This window comes from Tachyglossus aculeatus, chromosome 2 (genome assembly GCF_015852505.1).
Source record: "Tachyglossus aculeatus isolate mTacAcu1 chromosome 2, mTacAcu1.pri, whole genome shotgun sequence".
In the NCBI taxonomy this organism is placed as follows: domain Eukaryota; kingdom Metazoa; phylum Chordata; class Mammalia; order Monotremata; family Tachyglossidae; genus Tachyglossus; species Tachyglossus aculeatus.
In genome coordinates, this window is record NC_052067.1 from 97,912,583 (window position 1) to 97,937,334 (window position 24,752).

General features: G+C 43.1%; 1 protein-coding gene across 7 annotated transcripts in view; it reads left to right on the plus strand.

The window, feature by feature from the left end:
- The window catches only part of FAM184A (family with sequence similarity 184 member A), a 124,252-nt gene that overhangs the window by 34,868 nt on the left and 64,632 nt on the right, over positions 1 to 24,752 (plus strand). For all 7 annotated transcript variants that reach the window (XM_038766733.1, XM_038766758.1, XM_038766741.1 and 4 more), the window contains exons 2-5: positions 3,917 to 4,771; positions 5,622 to 5,757; positions 10,980 to 11,161; positions 13,561 to 13,758. In XM_038766733.1, coding sequence (XP_038622661.1) covers positions 3,917 to 4,771; positions 5,622 to 5,757; positions 10,980 to 11,161; positions 13,561 to 13,758 — 1,371 coding nt within the window. The remainder of the gene's footprint in view (positions 1 to 3,916; positions 4,772 to 5,621; positions 5,758 to 10,979; positions 11,162 to 13,560; positions 13,759 to 24,752) is intronic.

Genomic DNA, 24,752 nt, shown 5'->3' on the forward strand with positions numbered 1-24,752 from the left:
TTCAGTATTCTTTTCAGTTACAGTGCCTTAACCTCCAATTTTGGGTGGACTCTAATTTTGGGAGAATCAGAGCAGTGCAAGGGATAGATAGGTATAGGTAGCTGCCAGCGGCAGGTGGTGAGGCTTTCTCAAACCTACTTACTGGAAAGCCTTTAGGCATGAAGGTCGGTAGTTGTGTCAGACCTCTGGCTGAGAATGACAGCCCTTGAAACAGCAGTCTACTCCATGTCCTCACTGACCTACTTCTTGATTTCTATTTATGCAGGCCATTCCAGAAAAACAAAATGACTTTTCTCCAACCCACAGCTCATTAGTTTAATAGTGACTGATTCTGTAACATGAATGTAGAAATCCTTTGTTTAATGTTATCTTTGCATTATTTTTTCAGGAAAGAACTCCGTTAGTTTTTTTCTTTTTAATTTATCCTATGTGTTAAGTGCTTACTCTGTGCCAGGCACTGTACTGAATGGTGAGATAGATGCAGGTTACTTCATTTAGCTGAATTATTATTTCGATCTGCATTAATATGTCTGCGATCCTGGAAAATCTATGACATTTTTATGGATTTGGGGGTACTGTGACAGAGAACAAGTAAATTATAAAATTGAAACCTTAATTGCTTAAGTAGAGCAAAGTAATGTTATTGTCTCTAAGAAGGATCTTTGGAGTTTGGATTATTTGTTGTCAGAATCTTTACCCTTAGATCTATTCTAGCTATATAAATTTGTGCAAACCACTGGATCCTTTCTGCTAATTTCCTCACTTCTAAGATAGGGTACTTCTTTATTCAACTGCTGTTGAAGTTCAGTGGAACTTTAGAGTAAATTTACACAGGCCAAATCTCTGAAATCTGAAATTCTGAATGAGAAGCAGCTTGGCTCAATGGAAAAGAGCACAAGCTTTGGAGTCAGAGATCATGGGTTCAAATCCCGGCTCCGCCAATTATCAGCTGTGTGACTTCTCTGTGCCTCAGTTACCTCATCTGTAAAATGGGGATTAAGACTGTGAGCCCCCCCGTAGGACAACCTGATCACCTTGTAACCACCCCAGAGCTTATAAGAGTGCTTTGCACATAGTAAGCGCTTAATAAATGCCATCATTATTATTATTATTATTATTATTATTATAAATCATGCTGTAGGCCTGAGGGAGAGTTGAATAAAGGGTGCAAATCCAAGTGCAGGAGTGACACAGATGGGAGTGGGAGAAGAGGAAAACTAGGGCTTAGTCGGGGAAGACCTCTTGGAGCAAATGTGCTTTTAATAAGGCTTCGAAGAGTGGGGAGAGTGATCGTCTTTCAGATATGAAGAGGGAGGGTGTTCCAGGCCAGAGGCAGGATGTGGGCGAGAGGTCAGCAGTGAGATAGATGAGATCGAGGTACAGTGAGTAGGTTGGCATTAGAGGAGTGAACTGTGTGGGCTGGGTTAATAATAATAATAATAATAATAATGACATTTATTAAGCGCTTACTATGTGCAAGGCACTGTTCTAAGCACTGGGGAGGTTACAGGGTGATCGGGTTGTCCCTCGGGGGGCTCAGTCTTCATCCCCATTTTACAGATGAGGTTACTGAGGCCCAGAGAGGTGAAGTGACTTGCCCAAAGTCACACAACTGACAAATGGCGAAGGCGAGATTTGAACCCATGACCTCTGACTCCAAAGCCCGGGCTCTTTCCACTGAACCACGCTGCTTCTCGAAACGGAAAAGGAAATGGTGGAGGGGACCGCCCCAGATTTGACCAGCTAATTTGCAGGTCCAGGGTTTGTGAGGTGACAGAGGACATAAGGATGTAATCAAAGAAGGAAAGCCGTGAGGTGAGGTAGGAGAGGGCAAGGTAGTTGAGTACTTTGTAAGATGATAGTAAGGAGTTCCTGTTTGATGTGGAGGTGGATGGGCAATGAATGATGTGTTGACTGGAGTGGGGAACGACAACTGGCAGGGAGGAACCTAGATAATGAAGCATTGAGATATGATGGTGATGCTTTCACACATGTCCATATGTCCCCTATCCTAAAAAAAAAAAACCTTCCTTGACCCCATGGCTCCCTCCAGTTATCACCCCATCTCCCTCCTTCCATTTCTCTCCAAACTCCTTGAATGAGTTGTCTAAACCCACTGTCTCAAATCCCTCTCCTCCAATTCTCTCCTGAACCCCATCCAATCTGGCTTCTGTCACCTTCACTCCACAGAAACCGCCCTCTCAAAGGTCACCAATGATCTCCTTCTTACCAAATCCAATAGCTTCTACTCCATCCTAACAATCCTTGACCTCCCAGCTGCCTTCGACACCATGGACCGCCCTCTTCTCCTAGAAACATTACCCAACCTTGGCTTCACTGCCTCTGTCATCTCTAGGTTCTTCTTGCATCCCTTTAGCCATTCATTCTCAGTCTCCTTCACAGCCTGCTCCTCTGCCTCCCACCCTGTAACTGTGGGAGTCCCTCAAGGTTCAGTTCTGGTCCCCTTCTATTCTCCATTGACACCCACTCCCTTGGAGAAATCATCTCTCCCATGGCTTCAACTACCCCCTCTATGCGGATGTTACCCAAATCTACATCTCCGGCCCTGATCTCTCTCCCTCTCTTCAGTCTCACATTTCCTCTTGCCTTCAAGACATCTCTACTTGGACATCCTCCTGTCACCTCAAGTTTATGTCCAAAACAGAACTCCTTATCTTCCCACCCAAACCCTGTCCTCCCCCTGACTTTCCCATCATTGTAGACACCACAATCCTCCCTGTCTCACAAGCCCATAACTTTGGCATTATCCTTGACCCCTCTCTGTCATTCAACCCACATATTCAATCCATCACTAAATCCTATCAGCCTCACCTTCACAACGTGTCTGAAATCTGCTCTTTCCTTTCCATCCAAACTGCTACCATACTAATACAGTCACTCATCCTATCCCACCTGGATTCCTGCATCAGCCTCCTTGCTTACTTCCCAGCCTCCTGTATCTTTCCATTCCAGTCCATACTTCACTATTCTTCCTGGATCATTTTTCTACAGAAACATTTAGGACATGTTGCACACCTCCTCAAAAAACTCCAGTGGTTGCCCATCCACCTCCGCATCAAACAACTCCTCACCATTGGCTTTAAAGCACTTTACCACCCTGCCACCTCCTACCTCACCTCGCTACTCTCCTTCTACAACCGGGCCTGCACACTTTGCTTCTTACTGTGCCTCCATCTCACCTGTCTCACCACTGAGCCCTAGCCCACATCCTGCCTCTGGTCTGGAACTCCCTCCTGCTTCAAATCCTACAGACAATTACTCTCTCTGGCTTTGAGTCCTTATTGAAGGCACATTTCCTCCAAGAGGTCTTCCCAGACTAAGCCCCACTTTTTTTCATCTCCCACTCACTTCTGCATCACCCGGACTTGCTCCTTTGCTCTTCCCCACTTGCAGCCCCACAGCACTTATGTACATATCTGTAATTTTATTTATTTGTATTGATGTCTGTCTCCCCTCCTCTAGAGTGTAAACTCATTGTGGGCAGGGAACGTATCTGTTTATTGTTGTATTCTACTCTCCCAAGCACTTAGTACCGTGCTCTGCACACAGTAAGTGCTCAATAAATGTGATTGATTGAATTAAAGCAGTGTTGTATGAAAGTAGGGGTTACTCTTCTATTGTATTAGATCCAGCTGGGCATCAAGCTACATAAAGACATTTTGCTATGATTTAGAAAGCCCAAAGCCAATTTACTCCATTCTCTTCCATTCTCCTCATCTCCCCTTCCTCTAGACTGTTAGATTCCCTCTGGACTGTAAGTTGTTTGTGGCAATGGAACGTGTTTACCAACTCTGTTTGTATTGTACTCTCCCAAGCACTTAGTACAGTGCTCTTCACACAGTAGCATTCAACAAAAATATCACTGATTCCTCCACTTTTTTGTTCTTCATTTCAGGTGATCTATGCTCTTAACACCAAAAATGATGAGCATGAATCGGCTATTCAAGCCCTCAAAGAAACTCATGAAGAAGAAATCCAACAAATCCTTGCAGAAACAAGAGAAAAAATTTTGCAGTATAAGAGTAAAGTCACAGAGGAATTGGACCTCAAGCGGAAGATCCAGGTTTTGGAGGAGTCCCTAGAAGACCACAGAAAGATGAAGCACCAAGCTCTGACAGAGTTCGAAGCTTATAAGCACAGAGTGGAGGACATGCAGCTTTGTGCAGAGGCCCAACACGTGCAACGGGTAGTGACTATGTCGAGAGAAGTTGAAGAAATCCGAAAGAAATTTGAGGAGAAATTACGGAGCTTTGTACAACTACAGGTACAGTTGGAGAAGGACAAACGATTAGCTTTGGAAGACCTGAGAGCTTCCCACAGGCAGGAAATTCAAGAACTTTTAAAGACCCAACATGGTCAGAATGCCACATTAAATAAGGGGCACGAGAAGCTAGAGGAACTGCATAGAATCGAGACAGAAGACTTGAACAGCAAACTTGAAGAACTCCGGCTCGAAAAGAAAAGGCTCATTGAGGATTACGAGACCAAGCTCAATAAGGCTCAGAACTTTTATGAGCATGAGCTCGATACTGTGAAAAGGTCCCAGATCTTTACAGCTGAGAGCTTGCATGCTAGCAAGGAAAAGGAAGCCGAGCTTAAGAGGGAATTTCAAAGTCACGAAGCAATTTTACGGAAGACCATAGGAAAGCTCAAGACGGAGTTGCAGATGGTGCAGGATGAAGCAGGAAGTCTTCATGACAAATGCCAAAAGCTTCAAGTGGCCCTTGGGATGGCAGAGAATAATATTCAGGTAAAAAAAAAAAAAACACATTTGGAAACTTTAAATTTAAGTTAATTTCTAAATTAATGAGCCCATTTTCTAGATTGAAGAGCAGCATGTGAGATACATATGCTGTAGTTAGACTGTAAGCTTGTTGGAACACGTCTTCTGACTTTGTTATAGTGTACTCTCAGAAGCGCTTAGTGCAATGCTCTGTACACAGTAAAGGCTAATAAAAACGATTGACTGATATGTAGTTGGTTCAGTTTTTACTTCCCTTATTCTATTTTCTTGTTTCCCCCAACATTCTGGGGAAGGGTTTCCAAAAGTGAAAACTTAACATATATAGAAATTTCTGGGTTTGTTTCCTGTTAGATTTTGAGGTTTCTCAGAGTTAAATTCAATTTATTTGCAAATTGGCCGATTGTTCACCATGGACCCATTAAATAACTGCAAAAAGAGACAGATTTGAAGGTAATAGCATTCTTTATGCTACATTTTTTCCTAGGTAGGAAATATGGCAGGATAAAATAATAATATTCCTAAGACCTGAATCTCAATTAGTGTCTGTGAAATTAGAAACAACAAGGAAAATTTAGGTGAAGTATTGACACATTCTGGTCTATAAAGAGCTAACAAAATTATTTTGCAGAGGCAATCTCCACAGCTTTGCCCAGGAAATTCAAAACATCAAATTGAATTGCAAATGGGACAGAAAGGTTAACATTTATTTTCATGGGAAAGTCTAACATAACATTTAAAGTAACAGAATAGAAGTTTTGAATAGCAAACACTGTTGAAAGATCTTAGCCTGTTGTTTAATTCTATGATTAATTTAGCAACTTTTTTGTTTATTGATGAATATTGTATATTCCCTTAGGTTCTTCAAAAGCAGCTAGATGACGTCAAAGAGGAGGAGATAACTTTATTAAGCAAACACAAGGAGGTGGAAAGCGAGCTGGCAGCTGCTAGAGAACATTTACAGCAACAAGCTTCAGATCTCGTGCTCAAAGCCAGTATGTCTGATCACGTTTCTTTGAATGACTCTAGTCAGAAAACAAGCTTTAGATGTTGTTTAGGAATGATGCTAATCTTTCCTTATTACATTTAAACTATTCAGTTTCTACATTATGATGCAGAGATGGATGTGCAAATGACTCCCAGTTTTCAACCACGCTACAACATTGTCTAAGGCTTTGTTTTCCCGTATCCTTAAACTGTTTCCTCTGGCCCCCTTGCTTTCTATGTGCCAGTTTCTCCACTGTTTTCCACTTTCCTCACATATCCCACCAAGGATCACGGTTGGGGTGAGCATAGCTTCAAGGCTTGGAGGCTGATTTCCTTCTAGGTCTTCATTATTTCATTGTGGGCAGGGAAAGTGTCTACCAATTCTCTTATATTGTACTCTCCCAAGCCCTCTTAGTATAGTGCTCTGCACACAGTGAGCACTCTATAAATACCAGTGATTGATTGTTGTTTGTCATCCCATCTTGTCATTTGATATCGAGTGAGGCCTATACGTGTTGCTTGTGGAACTGCTCTGGGAATCGGATGTGGGGCCTATGCATGGTCTGAGCCTCACCATCCTAGGGAAGGTTGGGCAACACTGCAGCTTGGGAGTCATTTAGTTTGGTGTGGAGCCTGATACCAAAGTTGCCATCACACTCCTTCGGACAGTCTCCCAAAGAATGTGCTGGACTTCTTGATTCAGTTTACCTCATCTCTCTATCTGTTGTCGCACCATTGGTCAGTTTTCTGCATGGATAGCTGAAGTTCTGTGTGGCCGAAATAGATTTTGGCTGTGTACTGCTCCTCGTTACCTCAGTTTCCTTCAGACTATTGGCCTCCTGCAACACCTGGCTGAATGGGCAAAATGGTTTACCTGCCATCTTGGGTGTGTGCTTCTAGGGCCCATTTATGTATGCTGCCCTTGTCAAAATAATTGTTTCTGGGACTAAGGATGAAGCTCCAAGTCTGTCTAATTGGAAAATTTTTCCCAGAAGAGTGCAAGCATATTTTAAGACCTGCGTCTAAGTCTCCTATTGCCTTCTCCAGCATGACTAGTGGAATGAAGTATACGGACCTGCACCCGTTACACACCCCTGCTTTACACCCCATTGTCAATGGGAAATGGATTGGACAAGGCATCCCTAGCTCTAATGTGGTCGCCATGTTGTGATAATGGTGATATTTGTTAAGCGCTTACTATGTGTCAAGCACTGTTCTACGCGCTGGGGTAGATATGAGCAAATCAGGTTGAACAGAGTCCCTGTCCCACGTGGGGCTCACAGTCTTAATTCCCATTTTACAGATGAGGCTACTGAGAAGTGAAGTGACTTGCCCAAGGTCACACAGCAGACAAATGGCGGAGCTGGGATTAGAACCCAGGTCCTTCCAACTCCCAGGCCCATGCTCTATACTCTAGGCCATGCTTTTTCCCTGTGTTATCTTGAATAGCCTCAAACCCTAAATGAACTTTTCAGGACAACCAAATGTACTAGGCAACTTCCAGAGTCCGGAGACCATTAGAAGGTGTCTTATGCTTTTTTATGATCTGTGAAAATAGCCTAAACACCTTTTTGCTGCTGCCTTCACTTTTCTTGAATCTGATATGCTGCAAAGTTCAGGTCGGCTGTGCCCACTGTGATCTGAAACCTTTTGTGATTCAGAGAGTTTGGGGACGGCAATCTTCTTGAGGACTCGATCTAGGAATTCTCTGGGTAGGATCTCACTGTCAGTGAAGAGTAATGAGATGCCTCGATAATTGCTGTAATCTGACCTTTAATCTTTCTTCTTGAAGATGGTGATGTTGGTGGCATCTTTGAGATCCTGTGTCATCTCCTCAGTGCTGCGTATTTTGTGTGGTATTTGTTAAGCACTGACTGTGTGCCAGGAACTATACTAGGCGCTGGGGAAGATACAAGGTAATCAGGTTGGACACTATCTAGGTCCCACATGGAGCTCACAGTCTTCATCCCCATTTTTGCGGATGAGGTAATTTAGGCACAGAGAGGTGAAGTGGTATGCCCAAGGTCACACAGCAGACAAGTAGCGGAGATGGGATTAGGACCCAGAGCCTTCTGACTCTTCAGGCCCATGCTGTATCATTAGGCCATGCTACTGCTCATGCTGCATATGTTAAGGAAAAGCTTCTATGTTTCCATTTTTGTAGATCTCAATGGTAAGCCAGCAGGCCCAGGTTCTTTGCCATCTTTCACGAGTCTGACTGCTTCAGTACCTTCTCCAATAGCTGGGATAAGGGTCATGTCTTTGCAGGTCAGAAGGTGTTCCTTGTCTTGAAAAGCCTACTCTTCAATAGTGGAAGGTGTATGAAGAGTATTGAAGTGTTACCATCATTTCAGGATCCCATCCTTGTTGGAAATGAGGCTGGAGTCAATCTTCAGTATTCACAGATGCTGTGATGTGTGTGACATCACATGTGATGGCATGTCCAGGGCACTAAAACACCTTTGATGCTTAGAAGTTCTTGGTTTTGTGGCAGTCTGTATAGCCATGGATCACTTCCCTTTGCATATGTTCCTGAACCTGATACGCGTGATACAGCCCAGTTTCTTTAAGCCTCACTCATGCCTGAGTTCTGTGGGGCTGCAAGATGTTTTAGGTATAGTCACTGTATATTTTCAAGAAGTCCCTTTATCAGTCGATCAGTCATATTTTTTGAGTGCTTACTGTTGTGGAGAGCACTGCACTAAGCGCTTGGGAGAGTACAATGTAACAGAGTTGATAGACACATTCCCTGCCCACAACAAGCTACTTTAAATCATCTGACTCTGTCTGGTCTTGAGTACTGTGCTTGGTGCTCAGGATGTTCTACTGTCATGATAGACCATATCAGAGAGAAAAACACTGATTCATTGTTTACACTGGAGGATGTGGTTTGAGTGTCTTATTCCAGTGTGGCTGATGAAATGCTGCAACAGATTTTTATTGATTTGGAGGCCCCCTTATTGATGTAATGATTTGGAGAGTCAGTATGAGCAAGGGCATATCAGACTATAGTCATTCATTCATTCATTCAATCGTATTTATTGAGTGCTTACCATGTGCAGAGCACTGTACTAAGCACTTGCGATAGTACAATCCAACAATAAACAGACACAATACCTGCCCACATCGAGCTTACAGTCTAGAGGAGCAGAGACAGACATCGATACAAATAAAGAAATTACAGATATGCATATAAGTGCTGTAGGGCTGGGAGAGGGGAAGAGCAAAGGGAGCAAGTCTGGGTGATGCAGAAGGGAGTGGGAGATGAGGAAAGGGGGGTCTTAGTCTGGGAAGGCTTATTGGAGGAGATGTGCCTTCAATAAAGCTTTGAAGGGTGGGGAGAGTAATTGTCTGTCAGATTTGAGGAGGGAAGGAGTTCCAGGCCAGAGGCAGGATGTGGGCTAGGAATTAGCGGCGAGACAGTAGAGATCAAGGCACAGTGAGAAGAATAGTGTTCTACCCCCCAACATGGCTTTTTTTGAAGTGAGCAGTCCAGTGCTTCCTCAAACTACACTTTTTCACCCTTTCACAAAATGCGAGTGGCACTTCGTCATTCATCGGTCTCCAATACGATGTACAGACGTGTTAGGGACACAGTAGGGCCTGAGGTTGAATGGACAGAGAGGTATTTTGTTGCACAATCACACAACAGCTGATTTCCAAATGAAGACCATATTCAATGTAATGCCTTATTTACCACTGAAACAAAGGTTGACCCAGCACAATTTTATAACATGAGGTCTTTCGAGAACACAGCTACCTTGAGGTCCTTCTGTTGCAATGTATCTTAGGTGATATGCCACTGCTTAGATCAGGGGTGCATCCAAATGTTTATCATTGAACTTGGCAAACGCAAGATTGTGCTTGTAAGCACAAGACCCTGCTTATCACGTTCTTTCTGAAAAAGTAGGCCATTGCTGTTGAGTTTGCTGATCCCATGAGGCCCGAGGGCTTTCTTCCATGTATGGGCATCACTTCCCTCTCTAGCCCATTATAATTAGTTTATCTGACACTGGTTGCAGTGAGTTTGTTTAAATCCTTGTGGGAATATTCCTTTCCTTCACTGCAGTTCCTTACATTAGAACCTCATATAGAATTTGTCTGGTCAACATTCTTCCTCCCATTCATCATTATCTTCTGCCTTCCTCCCTTTTATTTCATCTACTCTTCTATCTCAGATCATCTACCAATTCCCTAGAACTTATACTCTTTCTGCTGTCCATGTGTCTTTTTTTGTTTTGGTGTTCATAGCTACCCTGCTCCCGAGCCCCATATCCCAGTGCCATTTTCAAGCATGGATGTGTAGAAAGGAGAAATGGTCAAGGAAGGGTATTAGAAACTGTAAATTTAGTTATTCCTGCTATAACACAGTAATTGCATTCTTGAAAAACCACTTGCTATCAAAAAATGTGTTAACCATTGTTCCAGTGGTAAATAGAGGTTAAGGGAGGATAGTTCAAAAACAACTGCAATAGTACATGGCTTCAGTCACACTGGGACAAATTCAAGAAGATTGTGGAAGAGGTGAAAATCATCTAAATCTTGCTTCAAGTAGTTGCCTGAACTTTCTCTGACACTTGTCTGACACTCATCGGGGGTAGTTAGCACCTCAAAGAGAGCCAACCTGCAACAATTTAAAGTCAGTTTCCAGTAAAGAGTGAATTTTGTAGAGCTCCAATGTGTTCCCTTTGCCATGCTGATGAATTGTGGTTAACCATATTGTCACGTGATCCTGCTTGCTATTTTCTGTGAATCTGCTTTAGAAGGCATTCCTGACAGTCACAACACAAAATTAGCAGTTCACAACTGTGTAATGGTGACTGTGTCTCCCTGTTTTCCTTCGCATTCTCTCCAAATCATGCTGCAAAAGTCAGTCATTCTCTGCCCTCCCAACTTCCTGTCCCTTAGAACACTTTCGGCCCATTCAACTTGCTGAGTGCAAGAAAACACTTTATAAAAATGTAATAAATAGTCTGAGTTATTCAGCCTATATATCCACAAGGTGCTCCCAAAGTGTCCATCACCCCTCCGTTCAGTAACTCAAAGAAGAAATAAGCATTTTTGTGTGATGAACAATTACAGAGCACAACCCTGAATTTGTTCTGAGGAATTGCCTTCATCTTTTAGCAAGCGAAATTTGAGTTGTCTTTGATTTATGCAGTTCAGTAGAAGGATTAAATGTAAATCTTGCTCAAAATCCATCGGATATTTTAAAATGAGATTTTTGTAGGTCATATTGGAATGCTTCAAGCTACTCAAATGACACAAGAGGTTACGATAAAGAATCTGGAATCAGAAAAATCAAGGGTAAAAGAGAAGTTATGCCTTCTTGAAGAGGAAAACAACTTATTGCAAAGCAAAACCCAAAGTCTGGATGAGCAACAGAAACAGCAGATTCTGGCACTGGAGAAGGTAAAAACGAGAGGTATATTTTATTTCCAAAGACAGCAAGGGCTAAGGCTGCGTTATTATTAAAATTATAATTCCAAATGAGGTATTTGGAATGATGAGCTCTATTACCCAGTAACAGAACATAACACTCATGTTTTAATTCTGTTTTTCAATTTATAAAAGTGTTGAAGGAGCTTTTAGGTACAGATATGTCATGAACTAATCACACACTACAATCCAAGAACCTAATTTAATTCTGTACGATATTCAGATATGGGGCTCTCTAAAAAAGAAAAGAAATATTACCTCAGTAAACTAACTCTTATCAAAGAAAGATGAAGCCTTCATGTTACTGTTTCAAAGCACGAATATTTGTTGAACAGCCTATGGAAACTGCTGGAAGTAAGATTGCATTGTGAGAAGCAGTGTGGCCTCGTAGAAAGAGCAAGGTCCTGGAAGTCAGAGGATATGGGTTCTAATCCCGGCTCCGCCACGTGTCTGCTGTGTGACCTTGGACAAGTCACTTCACTTTAATAATAATAATAGTAATAATAATAATGATAATAATAATAATAATTGTGGTACTTGTTAAGCGCTTACTATGTGCCAGGCACTGTACTAAGCCCTGGGGTGAATGCAAGCAAATCGGGTTGGACACACTTCCTGTCCCACGTGGTGCTCACAGTCTCAATCCCCATTTTACAGATGAGGTAGCCGAGGCCCAGAGAAGTGAAGTGACTTGACCAAGGCCACACAGCAGACAGGTGGCGGAGCCAGGATTAGAACCCATGACCTTCTGACTCCCAAGCCTGTGCTTTATCCTCTGTGTCATGCTGCTCTTCTTACTTGCCCGGCACTTATCAGAGTGTTTGGCTCATAGAGAGTGCAAAATAAATACCATAACTAACCAAACTACTTTGATGATGATGGCATTTATTAAGCGCTTACTATGTGCAAAGCCCTGTTCTAAGCGCTGGGGAGGTTACAAGGTGATCAGGTTGACCCACGGGGGGCTCACAGTCTTCATCCCCATTTTCCAGATGAGGTCATTGAGGCCCAGAGAAGTTAAGTGACTTGCCCAAAGTCACGCAGCTGACGAGTGGCAGAGCCGGGATTTGAACCCATGACCTCTGACTCCAAAGCCCGTGCTTTTTCCACTGAGCCACGCTGCGTCTCTTCTACTTTATGAGGACTCTCTTGTGCAGTCTGGGCCCCTCCTAGATGGCAGAAATGTAGGGGATTAATTACTTTTCTGGTCACCAGCATACGGCATCAAGCCGCTGTTTGATGAGGATCTGGGGACCACAAAGGACAGCCAGGGGGTCATTTCCCGACCGTGAATCCTCCTCCGCCGTCTCCTTGAGCCAGCAATAGAAGGGCATCTCCAGAGAGTTGGGCATGAAGGCTAGGGGGACTGCCAAAAAGCCACCCTCCAACCCTTCGTCATGCCGGGACTGACTACTGGGTTTGTGGGGGAGGTTTCACCTAGGGCTGACCATACATACTTCTCTGTGCCTCAGTTCCCTCATCTGCAAAATGGGGATTAAGGCTACGAGCCCCATGTGGGCAGGGACTGTGTCCGACCTGATTAGCTATTACCTACCCCAGTGCTTAAAACAGTGCTTGGCACATGGTAAGTGCTTAACACATACCACAATTATTATTAGTATTGGTATTATCGGACCGAAAAGCAGGCCTTGGCTTTTTCTAGCCCTACCAACTAACCAAAGCTCATTTTTCCAGTGTATTCCTACCTATTGTTTACACTGTAGCCTTCCTTCTTGCTATCCCCCCTCATGTGTCCCCTTTTTTGCTTGGTTCCAAGCTTTCCCTAAGGTGCCCCTTCCATAGAATTGTCTCCTCCCCTTCCTCCCTTCAAAATCCACCTACAAGCTCCTCTCTTTTGTGGAACACCTTTCCCTGATGCCAAAGGGAGATACTATCCCACCAATGCATAAAACAACCAGCACTTTTTTCCCCCTAACTTAAGCATGAAATTTCATATATCGGGAATGCTGTCTTCATTCACATGAAGTGCCAGACACCCTATAGATGCTCTGTCAATATAATAATAATAATAATAATAATGGCATTTATTAAGCACTTACTATGTGCAAAGCACTGTTCTAAGCGCTGGGGAGGTTACAAGGTGATCAGGTTGTCCCACAGGGGGCTCACAATCTTAATCCTCATTTTACAGATGAGGTAACTGAGGCCCAGAGAAGTTATATGACTTGCCTAAAGTCACACAGCTGACAATTGGCAGAGCGGGGATTTGAACCCATGACCTCAGACTCCAAAGCCCAGGCTCTTTCCATTGAGCCATGCTGCTTCTCCATATTGCTTGTTGACAAGGATGAAGAAACAGTGGCTGAATCTCTTTCTTTTTTCCTTCATTTGTTTTTCTTTTTTAATTCTAGAAAGTAAGTGAAGCAAAGCAAACACAGCAAGAATACTATGAGAAGGAGCTAATCAACCTGCAAACTAGATTGGAAGGGGAAACTGCCCAGTTAAATGAAGCTCATTCTAAGACTTTGGAAGAATTAGCTTGGAAACACCACGTTGCAATCGAGGCCGCGCATAGCAGTGCGAATAAAGATAAGAAAAAGCTGCAGATGGTGAGCCAAAACCTTTACATAGCATTCTGTACTAGACTGGTGAGCTGGGTATTTATTGGCCCCCGGGAAATAGTGCAACTAGGTTACTTCAGTGACCTTGTTTGGATTGCCTGTAATTTTCCAATAATTATCCCCTAAAATGTGTTTCAGATTCCATGAACATCCTTGTGTAAATATTTATTATTGTATAAGGCATTTCAGTTTGCTCTCCTAGGGGAGATTATAAAGTTTTATCTTACATGAGCAGACCTATTCTCTACCGTTGTCCTGTTTAACTCAGAGTTAAAGTGCTCAATCCCATCCCTATAATGCTCCACTAATCTTTCTCCAGAGAAGGGAATTATTTAGGCCTTTTTCCCTCGTTAACTAATTGGCTTAGCTGGCACCACTGATCCTGATAATAATAGTAATGGTGGTATTTGTTAAGTGCTTACTATGTGCCAAGCTGTTCTAAGCACTGGAGTAGATACAAGGTGATCAGGTTGTCCCACAGCGGGCTCACAGTCTTAATCCCTGTTTTACAGATGAGGTAGCTGAGGCACAGAGAAGTTAAATGACTTGCCCAAGGTCATACAGCTGACAAGCGGCATAGCCAGGATTTGAACCCATGACCTCTGACTCCCAAGCCCAGGCTCTTTCCACTGAGTCACATGATGATTTGTAAAGTGGTTTTTGTTGTTGTTTTTATGGTACTTGTCCAGCACTTACTATGTGCCAGGCACTGTACTGCGTGCTGGGGTAAATACAAGCTAAGCAGGTTGGACAGTCCATATTCCACATGGGGCTCACAATCTTAATCACCATTTTACAGATGAGGGAACTGAGGCACAGAGATGTTGGGTGACTTGCCCAACGTCACACAGCAGACAGGTGGTGGACTCAAGATTAGAACCCAGATCCTCTGGCTTACAGGCCCGTGCTCTTTCCAGTAGGCCACGCCACTTCTCTAAGGTAGTTTACACAAACACACAAATGCATCCAGTTCTCCTATAATCTGGCGAGGGGTACCTAGTTCTGCAAAGTTGTACAAAACCCCACATCAAAGAAGGCTCACATGGGACTCACCCCATGTCTGGCCCTGAGGCCACAACTACAACCATTTATATCTCTAATTCTATTTATTTATATTGATGCTATTGTTGCCTGTTTACTTGTTTTGATGTCTGTCTCCTCACTTCTAAACTGTGAGCCCATTGTGGGCAGGGATTGTCCCTATTTGTTGCTGAATTATGCTTTCCAAATGCTTAGTACAGAGCTCTGCATACGGTAAGCGCTCAATAAATACGATTGAATGAATGAATGAATGATTTCTTCCATCACCATGAGGTGCTGTAACCAGACAGACCGGCGGTGTCTGATGGTTTCTCGCAGGTTCTAATAAAAATGGGTACTGAAAAACACACTGTCCTGACAGTACTGGTTATGATATTTGGGAATTAACTACCCCACCATATCATCGTATCATATTCTCCTGGAGCTCTGCACACACTAAGCACTCAATAAATATGATTGATTGAGACCTTGGAATACAGCTTGGATTCTGATGAATAACTGTAAGCTCGTTGTGGGCAGGGAACATTTCTACCAACTCTGTTGTATTGCATTCTCCCAAGCGCTTAGTACGGTGCTCTGCATACAAATCACTGTTCAGTAAATACCACCGAAGATGAGGAATGCTGGAGACTACAGGGTCACACTGTTGACATCGATTTGCCTGGGGGGCAGTGGGATTTGCAAAGTGTTGAATTTGATAGGAACTTGAGTAACTTTTTGGGAGGAGATTGCTGCTTGCTGCGAGGCCATGCTGCTTGCCGAGAAGCAGCATGGCCTAGTGGGTAGAACACAGGCCTGCTAGTCAGAAGGATCTGGGTTCTAATCCCAGCTCTGCCACTTGTCTGTTGTGTGACCTTGGACAAGTAATGCCACTTCTCTGTGCCTCAGTTACCTCATTAGTAAAATGGGGATTAAGATTGTGAGCTCGTTGAGGACAGGGAATGTGTGTTTATTGTTGTGTGGTACTCTCCCAAGCTCTTAATACAGTGCTCTGCACACAGTAAGCACTCAATAAATACAACTGAATGAATGATTGTTACGCCCAGGTGGAACAGGGACTGTATCCAACCTATCTACCCCAGCACTTAGTTACAGTGCCTGATGTGTAGTAAGCCCTTAACAAACACCACTATTATTATTATTATAATTATTGATTGCAGGGGGTCAGTTCTTAATAAAAGGGTGAGCTTTGCTGTATTGGGTGTTTGTCAGCTGCGTTGTGCCATGCTTGGTGTGTCTTTGAGTGTGGGACATCAGTGGATTGGACGGTTCATCCAAGAAGATTAGCCCAGTAAAACTCAACTCTCTATGGCTGGTCCTTTTAGTGCCTTTTACCCTCCGGGAAGTTCAGGACAGCATATAGCCAAGGGGAGTAAAAACACCAACATCTTCGGATAGTATTGGAGGGAGGGCCTGGAGGTGGTTAGGGAAGAGAATGCCATCTCGGACATTCGTCAAGGTATTTCCTGAAACTTTCTCAGCAGAAAGACCACCTTCAGCTCAGCGCTTGGGTGAGGCAATTATGCAAAGGGTGGTATAATTGCTCTGAGGATCGGAGGGCTTTGGGGACGAGGGAAACTTGGACAAGAGGACGGGGCTCCATCCATACCAGACTGCTGGCCCTAACAAGGAAAAATTGCTAGGGCAGTTGAAAACCAGAAGAAAGTTGGGAAGGGCAGATTAATAGCATGGCTTGGTGGAAAGATTACAGGCCTAGGAGTCAGGGGACTTGGGTTCTAATCCCAGCTCCACCATCTATCTGCCACGTGACCTTGGGCAAGTGACTTCATTTCTCTGGGCCTTAGTTCCCCTATCTGTAAAACGGGGGTTCAAACTGTGAGCCCCAAGTGGGACTTGGACTACGTCCAACCTGATTATCTTGTACCTAACCTAGTGTTTAGTACAGTTCCTGGCACATAGTAAACACTTTATAAATAGCATTAAAAGGAAAAAAAAGAAAGAAAGCATGAATCCCAGTTTGTCACAATCCTCCCCTCCTTCCTCCTCTTTCCCAAGAAAAGAAGTGACTCAGGGGCCTAAGAGTACAGAAGAAATCTAGAAGGAGTCCTATGGACATTTAAGGTAAATGAAAAGAGCAAATAGAGAAACTAGTCAGTAGGGAAATTGGCAAAACAGAATACCCAAAATAGAGGTTTGTAATCATCTCACATCCCTCTTTGTCCCTGTTCTAAAAATGAGGTCAAAGTGATGTTGGGTTTTTATTTCTTAAAGCATTTGTAGTTGACTTTAAAATTCTCATAAAAGTTACCAATAGTCTTCAAGCTTCAGCAGCAGCGTGACCTAATGAATAGAGCACAGGCTTGGGAGTCAGAGGACCTAGATTCTAATCCCAGCTCCACCACGTCTGCTGCGTGTCCTTGGGCAAGCCACTTAACTTCTCTCTGTGCCTCAGTTCCCTCAACTGCAAAATGGGGATTCGAGAAGTGAGACCTGTTTATCTTGTATCTCCCCCAGCACTTAATGCAGTGCTTGGCACATATTAAGCACTTAAAAACCATAATTATTATTATTAATATCATGAATAATAATAAAAACATTCTAGCTGTACCTCACGCTTGTCTCTCTTGTCCCAATCCCTTGCTCACGCTGTTGCCCCAATTAGCAATTTTCCCTGTCTCTCCAAATCTTACAGACCACAGCTCTTCCCACATTCAAAGCCCTTCTAAAATTCCACCTTTTCCAACAAGTTGTCCCCAGTTAATTTCCCAGCATCCTAAGCTATTTAAACCCAAGAGCTAACAATAATTGCTATATACCTAATCTCAGCACTCGTTTGTGTGTGTGTATATATATATAAATATATATATATGCATACACACATAATGAGAGTAAAAAAACAGATGAAGAATCTTGTGTTGTCTTATGCTTGTCGAGTTGTCTCCGACCCGTAACGATTCCATGGATGCATCTCTCCCAGGACACCCCACCTCCATCTGCAATCGTTCTGGTAGTATATTCATAGAGTTTTCTTGGTAAGAATATTGAAGTGGTTTACCATTGCGTTCTTCAGCACTGTAAACCTGAGTCTCCACCCTCAACTCTCTGCCACACTGCTACTGCCCAGGACAGGTGAGTTTTGACTTGTAGTAGATTGCCTTCCATTCACTAGCCACTGGCCAAGCTAGGAATGGAATTGGTAGGCCTCTGCTTGACTCTCCCTCCCAGAGTACTGGAAACTCTCCAGGTGCGACCCTGAGAGGGGAAATGAAGAGAACAAACATATGCATGTATATATACACACATATATATATACATATATATGTGTGTGTGCTCTCTTCATTTTTTTTTTGCTTCTCTAGTTATAAGATTTTTTATATTTCTTTCCCCTATTAGAGTGTAAACTCCTTTTGGGCAGGGAACATTTCTCCCTCTTACTTAGACAGGAAGCTCCATGTGGAGCAGGGACTGGATCTGACCTGATAATCTTCTACCTGCACAAGCACTTAGTAAAGTGCTTGCTAAGTGGCAAGTGCTTTGCGAATCTCACAATTGTTATTATTCTTTATTCTCTCCCCCTCCAGACTGTAAGCTCCTCGTGGGCAGGGAATGTGTTAGAATCTGTTAGAGTATACTCCCCCAAGTTCTCAGGATGGTGCTCTGCAGACAGTAAGAGCTCAATAAATACGTTTGATTGATTATTCTGTACTTTTCAAGTACCTAGACCAGTGCACCACACCACTTACGTGCTCCATAAATACTACTACAGCTACCAGGTGGAAAGTATTTCAGGAAATTCAGGAGTCATTTCCATTGCCATTGTGGTTAGTAATCAGATATTTTAGCATCAATTGAATTCCTGCATTTGTGTTGAATAGTAGATGATGTAAGAATTGAAGGAACCAGTTATCTACCTGATAATTTGTGATAATATTCATAAAATGCTTAAAAGAAACACAGTTCTCCCATTTGCAGAAGGCCACCTGTGTCTTTGAAGTACAATCGAAAGTGTTTTGTGTGGGCTGGTGAGGTAGGAATATGGTCCGTGTTGGGAATTTGGGCGAAGCAAAGAGAACATCTTCTCCCATAAGTAGTTCTCAAGGGCAAGAGTTGCTCCACAGAGAATTGGATTCCCTAGGAAGAGTTCTAGGCCTTAGGCAGTTGTCCAAATTCTCAAGTATCAAGGGGCTGTTTAACCATTAAATTTAATCAGCATGGCCTAGGGGAAAGAGCTGGGGCCTGAGACTCAGGGGATCTGGGTTCTATTCCCAGTTCTGCCATTTGCCTGCTGTTGACCTTGGGAAAATCACATAACTTCTCTGTGCCTCAGTTTTTTCATCTGTAAAATGGGGATTAAATACCTGTTCTCCCTCCCCCTTGTACTGTGAGTTGTGATAATCTTGTAACTAGCCCAGAACATAATACAGTGATTGGTGCATAGCAAAAGCTAAACATGTTATTATGATCATCACATCATTCATTCAGTCAGTCATTTATTGAGCACCTACTGTGTGCAGAGCACTGTACTAAGCATTTGGGAAGTACAAGTCAGCAATATATAGAGACGGTCCCTACCCAACAACGGGCTCACAGTCTAGAAGGGGGAGACAGACAACAAAACAGAACAACAAATCTTCATCAAGACTCCTTATTCATCATCATCATCATCATCAATTGTATTTATTGAGCGCTTACTATGTGCAGAGCACTGTACTAAGCGCTTGGGAAGTACAAATTGGCAACATATAGAGACAGTCCCTACCCAACAGTGGGCTCACAGTCTAAAAGGGGGAGACAGAGAACAAAACCAAACATACTAACAAAATAAAATAAATAGAATAGATATGTACAAGTAAAATAAATAAATAAATAAATAAATAAATAGAGTAATAAATATGTACAAACATATATACATATATACAGGTGCTGTGGGGAAGGGAAGGAGGTAAGATGGGGAGGATGGAGAGGGGGACGAGGGGGAGAGGAAGGAAGGGGCTCAGTCTGGGAAGGCCTCCTGGAGGAGGCCTTTTCCCACTTTTTCTGAAACCTTTTTGTGCCTATTTTTGGTCCAGAAGGTGAACAATGCTAGAGAGAGAGAAGAGATGACAGCAGCCAGCTTAATCTGGTTTTTGGGAGGGAGTCTTAAATTTGACAAAATTCACATGTCATTCCCAAATTTCCCTATGAAAGGATTTTTTGCTGAAGCAAAACCTGCTAAGAAAAGTAAATACTGGTACACCTATGATTTGGTCTTGAAAAGATCCCATCTTGTGACTTATTCATTCTGTTTCTTCATCGAAACTTTGGTTATAATTGCCATGCAGTCTCACACATACTGAGACAAGCCAGCAGCTAGACAAAGGAAAGCTGGCAGAATCAGGGGCCTTTACCACTAATCTTGACAATGTGGGGAAAGAACATTAGTCTAAAACAGCAGGCTGTTTAACAACTCCTACTTGAAAATAACTATCCGCGATTGAACAAAATAGCAAATGGCAATAGAGAAATGTAGCCCAGATGGTGATAAGCCCATGGAATTTGTTCCCCCAGGAAGTTGTTCAGCTGAAAATAGCAGGTTAAATATGGCTTAAATAGATCCATGGGTGAGCAGTCCATGATGAATTTTTTGTTGTTAAATGGTATTTGTAAAGTGTGTGCTTGCTATGTGCCAAGCACTAAATTCTGCGGTAGAGAGATATAAGCTAATCATATTGGACACAGTCCATGTCCCACATGGGGCTCACAGTCTTAATCTCCATTTTACAGATGAGGTAACTGAAGAACAAAGAAGTTAAGTGATTTGCCCAAGGTTACACAAAGGACAAGAGCTCCTAGGGGGGAATTTAGAGTGTTGGATAGGCCATTTCTAGCCACAAGATGCTTATCCAACAAGGATCCTTGTCCAACACAGGTTTCATTGGTGCGAATTTGATTATACATTTGTGAATATGAAACAGCAAATACAGCAAACTTGTAAAAATTTCATTTTATGTGGTTTGGATTTGGCACCAAGCAATGGGACAAAGGCTAAACATATGTTCTTACTCTACTGCCCGTGCTCTCTCCTAGTCTTGCAGCTGTCTCCAGTGCAATGTGTGGAAACAACCAGAACCAGTTAGTAACATTTACTGGCCACTTACTGTGTGCAGAACCTGGTACTAGAAGCAGCTGGGCTCAGTGGAAAGAGCACAGGCTTGGGAGTCAGAGGTCGTGAGTTCTAATCCTGTCTGCCACTTGTCAGCTGTGCAACTTTGGGCCAGTCACTTCACTTCTCTGTGCTTCAGTTACCTCATCTGTAAAATGGAGATTAAGACTGTGAGCCCCATGTGGGACAACCTGATTGCCTTGTATCTTCCCCAGTGCTTAAAACAGTGCTTGGCACATAGTAAGTGCTTAACAAATACTATTATTATTGTTATTATTATTATTATTATTATTGGGAAAGTACATACAATAGATTTGGTAGACCCCATCCCAGCTTTCTTGTGCATTTAGCTTTATTTTTATTTATTCTGGTGACTTGACACCTGTCCACGTCTTTTGTTCTCTGTCTCTCCCTTCTAGACTGTAAGCCTATTGTTGGGTAGGGACCATCTCTATATGTTGCCAACTTGTGCTTCCCAAGCGCTTAATACAGTGCTCTGAGCACAGTAAGTGCTCAATAAATACAACTGAATGAATGAGTGAATGAATGAGGAGCTTAGTAACTATTTGGGAAGACACATTAAACTGAATTATGCAAAAGAATAGTAGCAGAGTATAATGCTATGTACATAATTGCTAAAGGACTGGGGCTGGGGTGAGTATCAAAGTGCTTAAGGGGTAATCAGTTGTATTTATTGAAAGCTTCATTTATTCAATCATATTATTTACTGTGTGCAGAGCACTGTGCTAAGCATTTGGGAGAGTACAATAGAACAGATTTAGTAGACATGGTCTCTGTCCACAAGGAGCTTACAGTCTAGAGGAGGAGACAGTCATTAAAATAAATTACAGGTAATTACATAAGTTGTGTGGGGATGAGGGTGGGATGAATGAAAGATTCAAATCCTAGTGCAAAGGTGACACAAAAAAGGGAGTAAGGGATATAAGGGCATTGTTGGAGAAGGCCTTGCGGAGGAAGTGTGATTTTAAGAAGGCTTTGAAGGTGGGAAGAGTGGTCATCTGTTGGATATAAAAAGGAAGGTGTTCCTGACCATGAAAGATAGGTGGGCGGTGAGATTGATGAGATCTAGGTACAGTGAGTAGATTGGCATTAGAGGATGTGGTGAGCCCACAACAAGCCGCCTTTTTCGTGACTGTTTGTGATTCCGTATACAACAAGAAGGAAGAGACTGAAGAAGGCACTGATGGGCTCTACTTGAAGCAGGTGATTGCTGGCCTATTGGGGCAGAGCATGGAGGGTGGCGTGGCTTTCTCTCCCTGCTATACCCACTGACAGGCCTGAACCAATCAATGACTGCTACATAGAGCCCCAGTTGCAACGCCTATGGCCGATAAAAAAGGTGGTCACGTTGAATTACGAGGAGACACGCTGGAGTGCACACAGAGGCAAGAGAAGCAGAGGGAAGCACCTAGAGCAGAAGCAACACGGAAAAGCAAGCATTGAAGAAAGAAGCATTGGCAGAATGGGATCCCTTGACCAACTGACTGGTATTGGACCCTTGGTGGAGTGGAATGAGTGAGTGAGAGTGTGTAAGTGTCACTCCCTTGCACGTTGGCAAAACTAAGTAAAAAAAAAAAAACTTTCCACAGTAACCTTGGTGATCAGAGGTGTGGTTTGACTGTACTACATGTCATCGAGCTTTCCCAGTCCAGGAAGGTCCTGGTTGATAGGAACCTGGGGCTGGCGAGAGAGGAATGAAGTAAACATGCTGAGTTGTAGAAGGAAATCAGCAAGATAATATAGGAGAGGGTAAGGTGATTGAATGCTTTAAAGCCAATGGTAAGGAGTTTTGTTTGATGCAGAGGTAGACCCAAGTTAATAGTCGATGGAAGGTAAATAGGGTGAGGAAATGAGATGTTAGTTGGGGAAGGCTTTCTGGAGAAGGTATAATTTTAGAAGGGCTCTGAAGTTGGGAAGAATGGTGGAGCTGTCAGACATGAAGGCCATAGGAAGGACATGGGTAAGTGGTCAATGGCAAGAGAGATGAGATGGAGGTACAGAAAGTGAGTTGGCATTAGAGGAGTGAAGGGTGCAGGCTGGGTTTTACAGGGATATAAGTGAGGTTATTAGGAGGTAGAAGCTGACTGGCTGATGGAAAGGCGGGTAATGCAGAGATGGATGGGAAACCACTGGAGATTCTTAAGGCATGGGGAGATGTGGGTAGAAGGATTTTTTAGAAAAATGATCTGAGCAGCAGAATAAAGGATAGACTTGAGTGGGGAGAGACTGGAGAGAGGAAGGTCAATGAGGAGGCTGATGCAATAGTCAAGATGGGGTATGGCAGGTCCCTCTAGTCTGTAAGTTCCCTGTGGACAAAGAATGTGTCTACCAACTGTTTTGTATTGTATTCTCCCAAGTGCTTCATACAGGGCTCTGCACACAGTAAGTGATCAATAAATACCATTGATTGATTGATAGTGCTTGGACCAAGAAGGAAGCAGAGGAAGCAAGAAGGAGAGGAAGGGGTGGAATCCAGAGGTGTTTGGTGGGTAAAACCGACAGGATTTGAGAACAGACTAAATATGTTGTGAGAGAGCTGAATCAAGGATGATGTCAAGGTTATAGACTTGCTTGTGGGACAGTGAGTGAGATGTTGTTATCTACAGTGATAGAAAGTTGTGGGATGAGAAGATGAGTTCTGTTTTGGATATGTTAATTTTGAGGTGTCAGCGGAACATCTAACCAGAGATGTTCTGGAGACTGGAGGAAATTCTAGACTGCAGAAAAGGAGAGAGGTCAGAACTGGAGAGGTAGATTTGGGAATCATCTGTGTAGAGATGGTAATAATAATAATAATAATAATAATAATGATAATAATTGTGGTATTTGTGAAGTGCTTAACTATGTACCAGGCACTGTACTAAGCGCTGGGATCGATACAAGCAAATTGAGTTGGACACAGTCCCTGTCCCACATGGGGCTCACAGTCTCAATCCCTGTTTTACAGATGAGGTAACTGAGGCCCAGAGAAGTGAAGTGACTTGCCCAAGGTCACACAGCCAAAAAGTAGTGGAGTCAGGATTAGAACCCATGAACCTCTGACTCCCAGGCCCATGCTTTATCCTCTATACATGCCACTTCTCATGCTGGTAGTTGAAGCTATAGAAGCAAATGAATTCTCCAATAATTCTATTTATTTATATTGATGCTATTTATGTCTTTTTACTTACTTTTATTGTCTGTCTTTCCTCCCCCACCCACCACCACCTTCTAGATTGTGAGCCCATTGTGGGCAGGGATTGTCTCTCTTTGTTGCTGAATTGTACTTTCCAAGTGCATAGTACAGTGCTCTGCACACAGTAAGCACTCAATAAATACGATTTAATGAATGAATGAATGAAGGGGACCCAGAACTGAGCCCTGAGGGATTCCCACAGTTCAAGGGTGGGAGGCAAAGGAGGAGCCCGCGAATGAGACTAAGGAGCAGCCAAAGAGATAGGAAAACAAGGAGATGGAAGTGTCAGTGAAGTCAAAGTTAAATAATGTTTCCTGGTAAAGGGAGCAATCCAGGGTCAAAGGCAGCTGAGAAGTCAAGGAGAATTTGGATGAAGTAGAGTCCATTGGGTTTGGTAAGAAAGAGGTCATTGGTGACCTTTGAGGGGGCAGCTTCTGCGGACTGAAGGGAGCAGGAGCCAGATATTGGGGGGGATCAAGGAGTCAGAATCTCTTGGCCCCAGCGGGCACTCTTCCACTTCAAGAACTACTGTTGCTGTTGAGCCGTGGACCAGAGTTTAGTGAGGGGAAGGAGAATAACATTTACGGAATGCCATATAATAATAATAATGATGATGGCATTTATTAAGCGCTTACTATGTGC